General features: G+C 39.7%; 1 protein-coding gene across 1 annotated transcript in view; it reads left to right on the top strand.

Annotated features, from left to right (window-relative positions):
* The window catches only part of DNAJC13 (DnaJ heat shock protein family (Hsp40) member C13), a gene marked incomplete in the record, with an annotated part of 3140357 nt that overhangs the window by 2155417 nt on the left and 970935 nt on the right, over positions 1-14005 (top strand). Inside the window, 1 exon segment of the mRNA XM_044066722.1 lies at positions 11860-11938. Within this exon segment, the coding sequence (XP_043922657.1) occupies positions 11860-11938 (79 nt within the window).

Raw genomic sequence — 14005 nt, 5'->3', positions numbered from 1 at the left:
CCCCCTTCTATTTGCTGGCTCACTGTTTGTTGGATAAACTTTTTTCATTCCTCCTCTGCCTGTTCTGTACCAAAAAAAGTCTTTGACCCTCCAGGAAAAATATTCTGAAGACTTTAATACAACAGCTTGAATACCACATCTGCCTCTCAGCATTCCCTGATTGCTGCGTTAAGTTTTCTTCTCTGTCTGGTGCACAGTGAGTAATCATTTTCCACAAACACTGTAATGCCACAAGTTTTTAATACTTTGCCCTTCTGCCACAGTTTTGACAGGATCAACTTTTTCTGCTGGTATGATAGCATATTTATAAATGAGTCTTGGCTGCTTTTTCATGGCCAGGTTTGGATCATCCACTTGATGTGTACATTCATTTAACAAATTCTGCTGTGGAGTAGCAGTCCAGCTGGTTATTTGTGCTGTTATAAAATTAATATAGTCCGTTTCTTCCAGGTTCTGTGGTACAGCTGAAAATCTCAGTTTTTTCTCTGCGCATTCTGTCTTTTAACTCTACCATTTTTTGAAACCACTGTTCTGGAGAATTTCATCCTCTGATTTTTGCAGTTTTATTAGTTCATTTAAATAGCTAGTTAAAGCTGCTTCTATTTGTTCACCCTTTTTTATTTGATTTGATATACTTTTTCCATGTTTAATTCATTTTAATCACCTCTGAGTACATTTAAAATTTGTTTTCCTCCAAATTACTGGAAATCATCTCTTGTACCAAAGCTGAAGCTTGAACTGCTTTTTGATGAACAGCTGCAGAATTCTTCTCAGCCACTGTTTTCTCTTAACTTTTTTTGGTTGATTTTCTTACAGATTCTGTAAATTTCTTTCTTATTGGCATCCAGACAGTGCACGTACTAGTCAGTAAATGAATTTTATTTGAGCTGACACTATAAAAAACAAATGAACTAAGAAATCAAACCAGAAAAATGGCAAATAGAACCAGGTTGCCGCAAAACTCTTCCTCGAGTGTCAAACTCATATGTACAAAAAACACTAGTCCAAAAACAAATATTTATTATGAAACACAATATAGATAAGCACTTTCGTCTCTGTCAAATCAGAGACTTCATCAGATCAACCACATTCAGATATAAAATGCACAATATATACTGTTTTAAAATGTACACCCCCCCCTTAATTTAACCAATAAAAATAACACTCCACATTAAGGGAACAGCTTCCTAATTACTCAGTTCTCAAAATGTTATGTAACACATAAAAATATGTTGTTCTTTCGGTTTTTCCCTGTTAGGGATCGCCACAGCAGAACTCCGGTCCACTAATGATTAGCAGTAGATTTTTTTGGTGCCGAGGTGCCAGCTCGACGCCCAACGTTCAGCGAAGGCATGCCCATTTACGAATGTCTTTCGAATGCCACTCAACCACGGGGAGGACATGCAGACTCCACACAGAAGGTGCTCCAGCCGAGAATTGAACAGGAGAACCTCTTGCTGTGAGGCGACAACGGTACCGCTGCACCACCATGGCTTATACACGTAAAAATATAAATATACAAAATATAATCTAATTAAACAACTAAATAATGTAAAAGCGTATGAAAGGAACGCAACCTCTCAAAATGAAAAACAGTTATAAATACACAAAAAAGTATATATACAAATGTAAATATTTGTAAAACTGTATAATGGTATATAAATGTGTAAATCTCCTACTTGTTCCAATTCTCATATAGAAACGTATAAAAGGTAATAATATGCACACTTGTTTATAATACTAAATAATGAATATATGAAACTATGTAAAACTCTCTCTCTAGTGCTTTAAGTTTTAGAAAGCAGGAAATAGAAAAGGAATTGTTTAAACCTGACCATTGGGTTAGTGTTAAGACGAATCTGCCACAAGGCTTCTAGCTTTTCAAGGTACAATGTCCATGTAGTGTTTTTGTACATACAGGTTTGTGACTCGAGGAAGAGTTTTGTGGCTACATGGTTCCATTTGCCATTTTTCTGGTTTGAGTTGACACTTACCAGCTCTAATTTCTACCCTTTTTATCTTTTGATCACAAGGTTGCAGTGGTGGTTTCAACAGCTTAGCCAAAGCTGCATCTCCCCCATTTTTTTCTCTCCCAGGCCAGAAGTTAATTACTGGTTTGCCTTGGATAATTGTATGGGGCTAAGTCTGTGGTTCCAACAGCCCTCCAGCCAAGTACTCTGCAAACAGACAGTACCACTTAAATGTGGGATGTAAACAGGCAGGGAGGAGTCACTCCTATCACCTATGCAGACCAGCAGGTGATACTCTGGGAACAAACAGATATTCAAGTCAGACATAGTTTTGCAGGCAGCTTATGTTCCAAAAGAACAATACAAAACAGCAGGTACTCTTGAGAAGGACTGGTACCTTTTAAAATTCTGAGGGCTGGAATCACATTGGAATAGGAGAACTACGTTTGTGACTGTGGATGAGTATATGCATAGTCCAAGACTACAATAAAGTATCGCAGTGCGGAGTCTGCATGTCCTCCCTGTGGTCACGTGAGTTTCCACCGGGTGCTCTGGTTTCCTCCCATATCCCAAAGACATGCTGTAAATGGATTGGACATTCTAAATTGGCCCTAGGCATGAGTGCATGCATGTGTGTGCCTTCTGTGGAAGGTTGGGAGCCATGCTGGCAACTCAACACTGTAAAACTCTACTGCCAATCATGAGCGGACAGGTAATCTGCTGTGGCGACCCCTAACCGGGAAAAGCCGAAAGAAGTTGTTTCAGGTGTCATACTTACAATTAATAGCAAGAGAGGACAGTGCCGTTTTCTTACAAGTGGAATGTGAGCTTGCATAAATTCTTGGACATTGTAAAACAGAGACATTCCAGAGATAGATTTGCTTCATATTTCCCTGATCTGTGTAGGCTCAGTTGATTGATGGTCTGCTGATGATAATGACTGAGGACTGATAAATAATCAGCCTGTAGCAGACATTCTACTACAGATGTGTGAGCATGCATGTCATTGCTTCAGAATGTGAGGAGTTGCTTATCTTTATTAATTTTTTAATTATTTACTAGAAGCACATGTGGAATACCTCCTTTTGCAGAGCTGACTACATTTCATTACATGTTTTAATCAGATTAGTGATTAGGGCCAAGCTGTAATTCTGTCTTGTAACTGAGGTGTCCCTGTCAGCCTGTGTTATAAGCTACTGCACAATGTAAAGATTTTTTTTTTTTTTTTTAAGAGTTTATGGCTTACTAAAAGACTGAGAAGCAAGTCTACGTTGTGTACCATTGTTTTAGATTCTCACTGTTTAGTTTAAATTTATGTGCTAAGAGATGCTTATGTGTATATTTGGGCATTCTAACTCCTTCTGTATAAATATGTTAAAGTAAACACAGTAGCTGTAACACAGGCTTGTTTATAAACCCTTATTTGCCATAATACCATTTTGTTTCTCTGTTTTCTCTCATTGTGCTGTAGACTGATACATAGTGCACAGCAGCTCAGTAAAAAAGCTAACAACACTCAAACACAAGCACATTTATTATTCTTGGTCAGTAATATTCTCCATCAACGCTAATGAGCAATATATAAAAATGTAGGTTTACCTTATCTTTTTTCACTAAATTATTCAGTAGATCATTTACAGCTGAGGGTACCCAAAATAATCCCTCCCCCCATTTTTCTGCTGCCTTTATCTTTTCCATTTTATGGTCCTCATAGTACTTATTTTGCAAGCTGAATCTTATGTAAGTTATATAACCTAAAAATGCTTAACTCTTGTGGCCAAGGTCACTCCTATTGAAATGCCACACTCAAAATGCCACATGCCGACAATCCGAAAAAAAGACCAAAAACACAGGAGAAGAGTGAAGCTCGAAAATCTCTCTTCTCCTTCAAACTTCTTTTTGCATGGAGACAAGCCCCACTGCACCCCCAGCACCCCTGAGCTTATATATACCAACTCTGAGATTGCCATATTTTAGACAAAAGAGAATATTCTGAGAAATGGTATTCTGGGCTTATTATATACAAGTCTGTTCTTACTACCATCTGCATTTCAGGACTGCTCTAGTGTTTCCCATCATTTCAAATGGTTTCCTTTTTTCCTTCCCCTACATACAAATTAGATGTTACTTAAAAATTACATCCTGCCATTCTTCCTGATAAAACTTTCCAAGACAGTTTCACAATTTTCAATGCATTGTATACTAGCAACCATCTTCATAGCAAACATTAAATGTGGGTTTTGGCAGTCTCGTCCAGTCAAACTCATACCTGTGATATCTGCATTTTGCATAATTTTTTTCTTCTTGATGGAATGCAAATGTACCCCTGCAATGGATGTTTGCTCTGATCCATAAAGTATGAGCCATCTAGATGATAAACTGCTTGGAGTTACCATAGATGACCAAATAAAGTTTGACTTGCATACATATCAACTCATAAGACTCAACAAAATGACAGTTCTTATAGGGCCACACTTCCTCATAGCCACAACCAGGGCTAGCACTGCCACTAGTGTTTCCAACCTTCTAGCAAACCTCAGCTCTTCCGCCACCCTTAAACTTCAACAGTATTACAACAAAATAGCAGTGTTTGCTACAAACATGTCCCATAGGAACTCATCACTGCCTGATGCTAAAAAACTAAATTGATTAGAACTCTCAGATGTCTTTACTTATTCTTATCTTCAAGTAATAGAGTTCTTCATAAATCTGAACTATGCCTAAGCCTAAAATCTCTCGTGTATACATACTCACCAAACAGTACAGTGTGGTGACAAAATGCTGCTTACAGTAACTAAATCCAAAAGTCTGGCAGGTGATAACACTATACCGTGTCTCAAGACAGTTGAGCTCTCTGCCACTTTCTATAAAATAAACAGAAACAGTAAATTGTTTTCAAGTCAAAATGAACCAGCACCTTAAAACTACATGAGTCTGCACCTGTGAAACTCCAGCACAGCACCTTACATCTATATCTCATATACTGCTCTTAACTTGATGTACTCTGAGATGGTTATCTAATGTACAGCAAATACTTTGTGCATTGTACTTCTGTGTTGTTTACCTAATTGTATAGTGAATACTTTTTATTCTTTGTTTTTCTTTTGTTGTATTTAATCATTTAGCTTTAAGTGCTTTTCTCCCTGGGCCTTCCCTGAAAAGGGGTTCGTGCTCAGTTGGACATTCACTGTGATCAAATGCAATAAATAAAAAAGAAAATAAATACTAGTAGAGTGAAACAAAATTGCAAATACGGTCGCAAAAACACAACGATCAGCACATAAAAAACATCAAGTAAAACATCTGGGCATCCTTGACTTGTAGGTCAAAGCCTTAAATGTAAAACAGAACAACATACAAGAGAGAAATCCTAAATACACACAATTTCTGTGTCTTAGATTTATAGCAAAGTGTTGTAGTAATCCATTCAATGCCAGCCTTTGTTGGAACTCTGGCATTTACAGATAACTTTAGCATGCATTTTTGGACTTGAGCATGATGCGCATTTTATAAATTCAGCAATAAGGCTCATAGTATATCAGTTCTCAGACAGATAAATTATCCCATTTTGTATATAGCAGACAATGTCATGTGGGGAAAAACAGAAGTAGATCAAAAGAATAATTTAGCATGGTTACATTTCCTAAACTTCCTTAGGTCGTCTTGTAGACTAGCAGAAAGGTAATATGGTTAAATGGCAGCTGAGAAAAACAAAGGGGCAGACATAATGTTAAGACCTGACAAGACAGGTCATTCTTTTTGCAGCAGAGATAGTCAAGTATTGACTCTTTAGTAACAGCAAAGTGTGTGATTCCAAAATAACCAATGCCTTACTTCCTTTCACTAATACAATCCTTCAACATACAAGACAAGACAGGTTCTTTCTGAGAGTATGCTTCCCCTTTCCCTGGGCCAGGTTCCCTTATCACTTTGTCTTTCCCTGCCCTACTCAGTTGGTTAAGGGTTTTACAAGAATCTTGGGTTCTGTCCATCAAAAGGTCAAGGATAGGATAGTTCATGGTGTGGAAATCTCTTCCTCCTTTTTTAGGCATCCCACAACCTCCACAGGAACAGCTTCTTTTCTTTGCAATACTGCTTCAGGGTCTTTTGGTTCAGGGCACCATTTAAGTTGAACCCCTGTCCGGAAAGGGAATGGGTTTTATTCCAGGATGCTTTTGGTTCCCAGGAATGAAGGCACTTGGAGACCCATTCTGGGTCTTTCCCAGCTCAACACCTTTATAGAAGGTCCCTTCCTTTTGGATGCTGTCTCTTCAGACCCTGTTCCTTCTTCATCCTCTGGCTTTCTTAGTATCCCTAGATCTCAAGGATGCCTATCTTCGCATTTATCCTCTTTTCAGGAAATGTTTGTTTCTCTGTTTCTTCCTTGCATTTTCAGTTCTCTGCTTTGCCCTTTGGCTTTTCTACTGCCCCAAGGTATTCACCAAATGCCAGGCTCCTGTCATTGCCTTTTGCAGGGTGAGAGGGGTTCATATCTTTCCTTACCTGGATGACCGGCTGATTCAGGGTTCATCCCTTGAGATCCTGTTTTTAGCACCTCCAGTTTACCGTTTGTCTTTTACAAAGCCTGAGGATTACCATAAACCTTCAGAAATCAGATCTGTTTCCTTCTAAGGATCATGTTTCTTTTCGTTTGCAGGATCCAGACTGTTCCCATGCTGGCATCCCTGCCTCCACCTAAGGCTCTCTCTCTAACCACCTTATTTCAGTCTCTTCTTACTCTGGCTTCAGTCACAGACAGAGATTTTCTCAGGGTTCTAGGATTCATTGCCACTACCATTCATATGTTGCTTCTAGCCAGACTTCATATGAGAAAACTACAGTGGTTACTAAAGTCAGTGTGTTCTTTTCCTTCCATGCCTTAAACTCAAGTTTCATTGCTGGATTCTGTCAATTCAGGACATCCTTTTCAGTCCGCAGTCCCATCTCAGGAACTTTTTTTCAGATGCCTCCGACAGAGAGTGGGGCGCTTCCTTCAGTTTCCCCAAGATCCAAGGTTTCTGGCCTCCTCATCAGAAGTCAGATCGCATCAGCATAAAGAAGATTAGAGCTCTCCTTTTAGCTCTTCAGGCTTTTCATTCCCACTTTCTTCCAAGGCCTCTCCATGTCTTTACAGACAATACCACAGTGATGTGGTATGTCAACAAGCAAGGGGGGACACAGTACTACATTCTTTGCAGACTTGCTCTTCATGTCTGGGACCTAGCTGTCCAGTATCAAGTGACTCTTCAGATTTTATACATTCCTTCAGAGAAAAATATAGTGAGTAGGGTCCATTACACAGGTTCACAAATGGATGCTTCACAGAGAGACGTTTCTGGATATTGTCCATTGGTGGGGTACTCTACAGGTAGAACTTTTTGCCTTACTTTTGAACAGACAGCTTCCTCTTTTCTGTGCCAGAGACCCAAGTCCTCTAGTTTTGAAGGTGGACACACTATATTTTCCTTGGAAGGAGGTGTTTCTCTATGCCTCCCCTCCTCTTCCTCTGATTGAGGGTCCTGCTCAAGATCAAGCAAGAATCTCTCAGAATCTTGCTGGTGACTCCCTTTTGGCCCAGACACCATTGGTTTCCCCTTCAGCTAGCCAGGGACAATCACCATAAATTGCCTCACAGGGTAGGCCTCCTTATACAAGACAAGGAGTCTCTGATCCATCCTCACTTGTCCACTTTTCAACTTGCACTGTGATTGATAGGGTTTTGATCCCATGTGTTTAGGGTACTACGGGAGGCCAGGAAACCCTCTACCAGGAAATCAAATGGAACAGATTTTCTGTCTGGTTCCTTTCTCATAACCAGGATCCATTTTATATGGGGATACCTCTGGTTTCCTCTTATTTGCGTGAATTGCTCCATGCTGATTTGGCATATTCTTCTGTTAAAGCTCACCTTTCAGCTACTTATGCTCATCTGCCCTTGACTAATCCTCCTGCTTTTAAATTTGAGCTCAAACAATTTCTTAAAGGCATACTTTGTCAGGCATCCCAGGAAGCCTGTTTGACCTTCCTAGGACCTCGGTTTTGTGCTCAAAAAATTGATTCAGGCTCCTTTGAGCCTGCAGCTTTCAGCTTCCTTGCAACATTGTACTTTTAAGACTGTTCTTTTGGTCCTTACTTCAGCTAGGAGAGTATCTGAGCTTTCAGGCCTTTATGGGTGTTCCTCCTTTCTTAATTTTCCATGGGGACAAGGGTGTCTGTCTGTACTTATCCTCCTTTTATGCCCAAGGTGGTTAATGAGTTGACTATTAATCAGTCTATTAATTTGCCCTCTTTTTTTCCTTGTCCGCAATCTGCTAGTGAAAAGGTTCTTCACACTTTGCATTTGCATAGACAGCTCAGATATTAAAGACTGAGGCCATTTGCAAATCTGAGCAACTTTTTGTTTCCTTCCATCCCAGATCTCTAGATTTGGCTGTTGCTAAGCAAACCATATCCTCCTGTATTTCTAAGGCCATTTCTTTTTGTTATTCCTTTCATGGAAAATCTCCTACCTCTGTAAAGGCTCATTTTACTATAGCTGTTGCTTCCTCTGGTGTTTTCTTCAAAAGATTGGATGCCAATTCCATCCTTGAGGGTGCTGCTTGGACTTCTGTCCATACCTTCACTAAGCATTACAAGTTGGATTTCGTTTCCAGAGCAAGAGCTGGCTCTGGCAGAGTTATCCTTCATGGGTTTTTAGAGTGCTCATCTTTGCCTTCCTCCTCCCAGGTTTCTTCTTGAGCTTTTGTACTCTCCCTTATGTAAAGAATACTACAACAGAGATATGGAAGGGCATAGTTCAGTGTTGCAGTATTCGCTCCCTCTATCCTTCCCCTTGTGCTGTGCCCTTTTTCCTTCTGTCTTCCTAGCCTGGATTTCTTTTCCTTTTTCTCCTTCTGGATGCATATATTCCTCCTAGTTCCTAGGAATATTGTTCCTCCTCTGGCTTTTCACTTCTGAAGTATGTATGGCAGTACATCATGTTTATATCCAACGCCTTGAGCAGGGAGCATACATGTGACGTATGGCATCTATAAATTTCTAAGGTTTTGGTATACTGGCTGGATGTTGTTACCCTTGTTGTGTGATATATGTCTGCAGTTTCTTTACACATGCGTCAGTAATGGGTGAATGGTGAGGCCAAGGTGGAAGTTGCAGTCTTATCAGAAACTTAACTTAACTTTTGAATACTTGGTAATCATGGGATCATAGCAAGTTACTAGGCTACTGGCCCTGAGGCCCTTATAAGCCTAACCAGTAAATTAGCCCATGTTCCCACAAGTCAGCACCCGATGCCCCTGTCCAGCAGGGACAGAGGTGGAATCCCAGGAGTGTATTTTCTATTTCCCATCCAGGTTCCTCTTAAAGAAGGATAATGAAGTACTCTGCTTGATGTAGAGAGGGAGTCCTTCTACAGATGGGGGAGTCTCTGGGAGACAACATGTCCCGCCAGCAAGTCCTATTGATGTCACAGACCAAGATGAGGTTCTACATGTGGGTCATGCGAATAGAGTTTGGCGTGTGTGGATATGCAGCAATTCATCAAGGTGGGGTCAGTATGCTCTGGGAACAGTGTCAGGTGGGGAGTTTGACTGGGGCAGTACACCTGTCAGAGTAACGCAGGTGTCCTAAGGCAAGATGGAGCAGAAGGGCAAAAAGCCCACTTGATTTTCATTTTCAGTATGAATACAGACTGTGAAAGCAGGGCCCTCATGATCCTTCTGGCTTATTGGGTTTTAAGCAGGAGGTGTCAGAAAAGATACCCCAGGGATAACTGGCTTGTGGTGGCCAAGCGTTCATAGCAGCATTGCTTTTTGATCCTTCGATGTCGGCTCTTTCTTTCATTGTGAAGCAGAATTCACCAAGCACTGGATTGTTCACCCACTAATAGGGAGCGTGTGCTGGGGGTTAGACCATCACTAGACAGGTTAGTTTTACCCTACTATGATGATGTGTTGTTGCGATAGTAATCCTGCTCAGTACAAGGAACTGCAGGTTCAGAAATGTGGTATATGGCTCTGTATGTCAGACATAGATCACCTGTGATGAGTCTATATGAGATGGAATAGAGGGACAATGCTTTTAGCCTGTCCCTGTAGGATAGATTTTTGAAGCCCTAGATTCTCCTGATACCACATATACCCTGTAATGTTAGCATCCATTTAAAGATATAACTACTGTATTATTACTATATATGCAACAGCTTTTCTTAGGTAGTTTGCCTGTACTGCTGGTGTTTTGTTTTGTAGAAGAGAGCTGCTTGTCAGCATTGCTGATGACCTGCTTCAGGAAAGGGCGCTGGTGCCTGGCGGGCCACTTGATGAATATGAGAAGAATTGAGTGGCTGGAGGTCTGTTCTGCTGATAGACATGATGTGTGTGTGGCTACTCCATAAGAGAGAGGCTGGCAGATGTATTGTCAATATCGCTGCAGGATGACGCAGAGCACATCTTAAACACTAGGAGCAGGCATGCATCATCTTAAACACTAGGAGCAGGCATGCATCCAGTGGAATCACCTTTTGTACACTGAAAAAGAAAAATGAGCAATTTCCCCACTAGTCATTTAACCTTGTTATTGTGAAATGGTCATTGAAACAGTTTCATCAGCTCCTGTGCTCTGTTGACAAAAGGCTGTGTAATACAGTGAGGTCACAGAACAGTGGATGTCCATACTCCCAAGGGTGTGCAGTCTCAGAGTTAGTATATTAAAAAATGTGTGGAGGTACAGGGGAGCTTGGCCCCTGTAGAAGCATTTGTTTTATTTGTTTAGAAAACCTGCAGTGCTGAGTGTTAATTTTTGATGGTTGCAGTTTTGTGAAATATTAATTCTGTCTTTATCAATATATACAAATGAACTGGGGGCTCTGGAATAACTCCTTTCCTTCACTACTTTTTCTTCTTCTTTCGGCTTTTCCCGGTTAGGGGTTGCCACAGCGGATTACCTGTCTGCTCATGATTGGCAGTGGAGTTTTTACAGTGTCGAGTTGCCAGCCCGATGCGCAACCTTCTACAGAAGGCGCACACATGCACACACTCACACCTAGGGCCAATTTAGAGTGTCCAATCCACCTACAGCATGTCTTTGGGATGTGGGAGGAAACCGGAGCACCGGGAGGAAACCCACGCGACCACAGGGAGGACATGCAGACTCCACACAGAAGGCATCCCAGCAGAGGATCGAACCGGAGAACCTCTTGCTGTGCAGCAACGCTAACTGCTGCACCACCGTGGCCACCGGTGTTTGGGGCAGTCATAGATGCTGATACTGAGAGAATGTGATAAAAAGGGCAGTGTTCAGCTGAAAACAGATGGTGTGGGTTGCAGTCATTAAAGCATCCTAAGAAAATTTAAGGAGAAAAAGATTTTGCTAGATAGGAAAGAATTGGGGAAGGAGCAACCACGTTCTTTTTATGAGCTTTCCTCTTTAACTCAAGTTTTTGGTCCCCTTTGTGTGACGCCCCCAGCTAACCACCATCTGTTCAAGTTTGCTCTCATTGTTCCATTTGTACTTTTAATGTTTCTAGTATTGTCCCTTGGGGCTGGGACTGCATCAGTGGTTGATTGAGGAGAGGACATGACATTTCCCATTTTTATTGCTAAAAAACAATATAACAAACAATGAGTGGGATGGATATCCAGCTTAAAGACCATCTTAAAAGTTAAAAAAAAACATTGTTAGCAAGTGACATGTTCTGTCAGGAGGGATATGGACAAGATTTGCCCTCAGACTTTCCTACAGTTATCTACCTACTTTATCACAGAGTAGTCATGAACATAAAATACCAGAATGATGATTAGAATGACACATCTTGCATGTATATTCTGTGTTTTAGATAGAAGTTAACTGTTTGAATACTGAACTAGCAGCTAATGTGTGTTTTGTTTTGTAGGCATGATGAGAGCAAAATCAGGAAAGCATACTTCAGACTGGCACAGAAGTATCACCCTGACAAGAATCCTGAGGGCAGGGTATGTGTAAACTTATATGAGGTCTATGATTTTTGCATTTTTCTAATGAGAATGTTTTACAGCTGAGCATATTCTCAGGACTTTGCCAGAAAGTTGGACTAAAAAACAACTTTTTAACAGTTACTTTCAGGTGATCTTTGTTGTTGCTGATGACTTGCCATACTCAAGTGTGAGAGCCTCATTTTATTTCATTACCAAAAATTATCCACCCCAGACTGGATGTTTAAAAGCTTTAGCAGATTAGCTCTTGGCAGTTTCTTACCTTTTATGTTTTCTTTCTTTCTAGTCCTGTTACTTTGTCATTAAATTTTTTTTATTATTTATGCGCCTTTCAATTTCATGTGAGGCATGTTGCAATAAAATAAGTGCCCATGAATGAGTGTTAGTCCTGCGTATGAAATCTGAAGTAGATCATATTTGGTTCTCTTACTTTTCCAGAAACTGAAGCTAGGTGTCTGCCTGCTTCAAAGTTTATTGCAGCAGTTCAGCAGAGTAGTTTGCATACATAAATAAAAAAACATACAAATATTTTAAGCACAGGCATTGATACACCTAGCCTGCCAATATTATGGAAACTGTTTTGGTATAAATGCCCAGGCTGTTCCTAAAAAAATATGTATCTAAACTAGTGCTTGCTTTAATGTAATTTGGTAGTCTGTTTAGGCAGACTGTATAAAGTTATTTTCAGACAGTGGAAATTGTGTAAGAAATTATCTGAACACATAAAGTAAAGCGATTAAACTATAAAATAAGTCATTTACTGCTTAGGACATGACACTAACCCATGATGGACAGCCCCAGGCAGCAGTGACAGGTAGCAACACTTAAAGGAAAACGCCACCTTAGAACTAAAAAAAACAATTTATTTTTTTCAATCTGTCTTTGTTTTCTGAGCTACTTAAACATCTCAAAATCGCTTCAAGTGTTTAAACAGTTTTACACAAAGTGGCTCTATTGGGTCTTGACATATCAGCGTGATCTTGTTTTTCTCCATAATCCATTTCAAGTCTGCTTTTATATGAGTAATGCTAGACATAAGGAAGTAGTTGTGTATCCCCATCCTATTGTTATATAACGGGATTAGTGTCAATCACTGTTATCTTGTATACATTCTGCAACAGACTGCTACTTTTATTTCTTGAATGGCCCTGATTTGTGTGTGTTTCACAGTTTGTTTTACATTATACTAAGGGGTTATACAGCTGCAACCAAAAAAGTAGCTAAGTTTGCAGAGCTTTGTTCAAAGTATTTTTCCTGTAGTCCAAGATGAATAGAGTCCCCTCACCCCACACTTTCCCTGAGGTGTGAAAACTCACTGCACTGATGGATTCATGCAGTTTCATGTCTAAGTGACAGCTGCTAATGAAAGGAAAGAATTTGAAAGTAATTCGGTTTCCCAGTGCCAACAGTGGAAAGATTTTTGTTTTCATTCATTCATTCATATATATATATATATATATATATATATATATATATATATAGATAGATATATATATAGATATAGTTGCTTAAATGTTGTAGAAAATGCTTTCTATTTTTTGTTTTATAACAAATGTCACATTTTCCACTTTACTAATACAAGTCTATAACAATATAAGACCAACTTTCCATTCTTTAACTTTGAATAACTATTTTTTTTCTGAGGCAAGGTGTCTTGTAACATTACATTTTCTATATTTTCTTGTTGTTCTGCTCATATAATGATTTGTTAAAGTATAGGAAAATCAGCCTTTTACAAACCTGACTCCTTGATAATGACACATAATTCAATTCCCCAATACCTGCATTGTAAAGATTTTTTTTGGGGGGGTGGGGGGTGCTGAATATTGTAGGAAATTCTTTATTGGTAGCATTTTTTTTGTTTCCATTGCAAGAGTGCAAATTTTGAATCTTTCCATCTTCATTTTCCAGCGATGTGAGCTTAAGCTTTGGGGCTATTGAGAATTTGGGCTAAACCCTCCAATGTTTTTTTAGACTGCATGCATAGCAACTTTGCATGAGCCTATTCCTTTAACCTTTTTTAATACACATCACAACCATCATAGTACTGTTTCTATGTTGTGCTTC

The sequence above is a fragment of the Protopterus annectens genome, chromosome 3.part1 (assembly GCF_019279795.1).
Source record: "Protopterus annectens isolate FY-2018-M chromosome 3.part1, PAN1.0, whole genome shotgun sequence".
NCBI lineage: Eukaryota > Metazoa > Chordata > Ceratodontiformes > Protopteridae > Protopterus > Protopterus annectens.
This window is presented reverse-complemented; position numbering and strand designations above follow the sequence as displayed.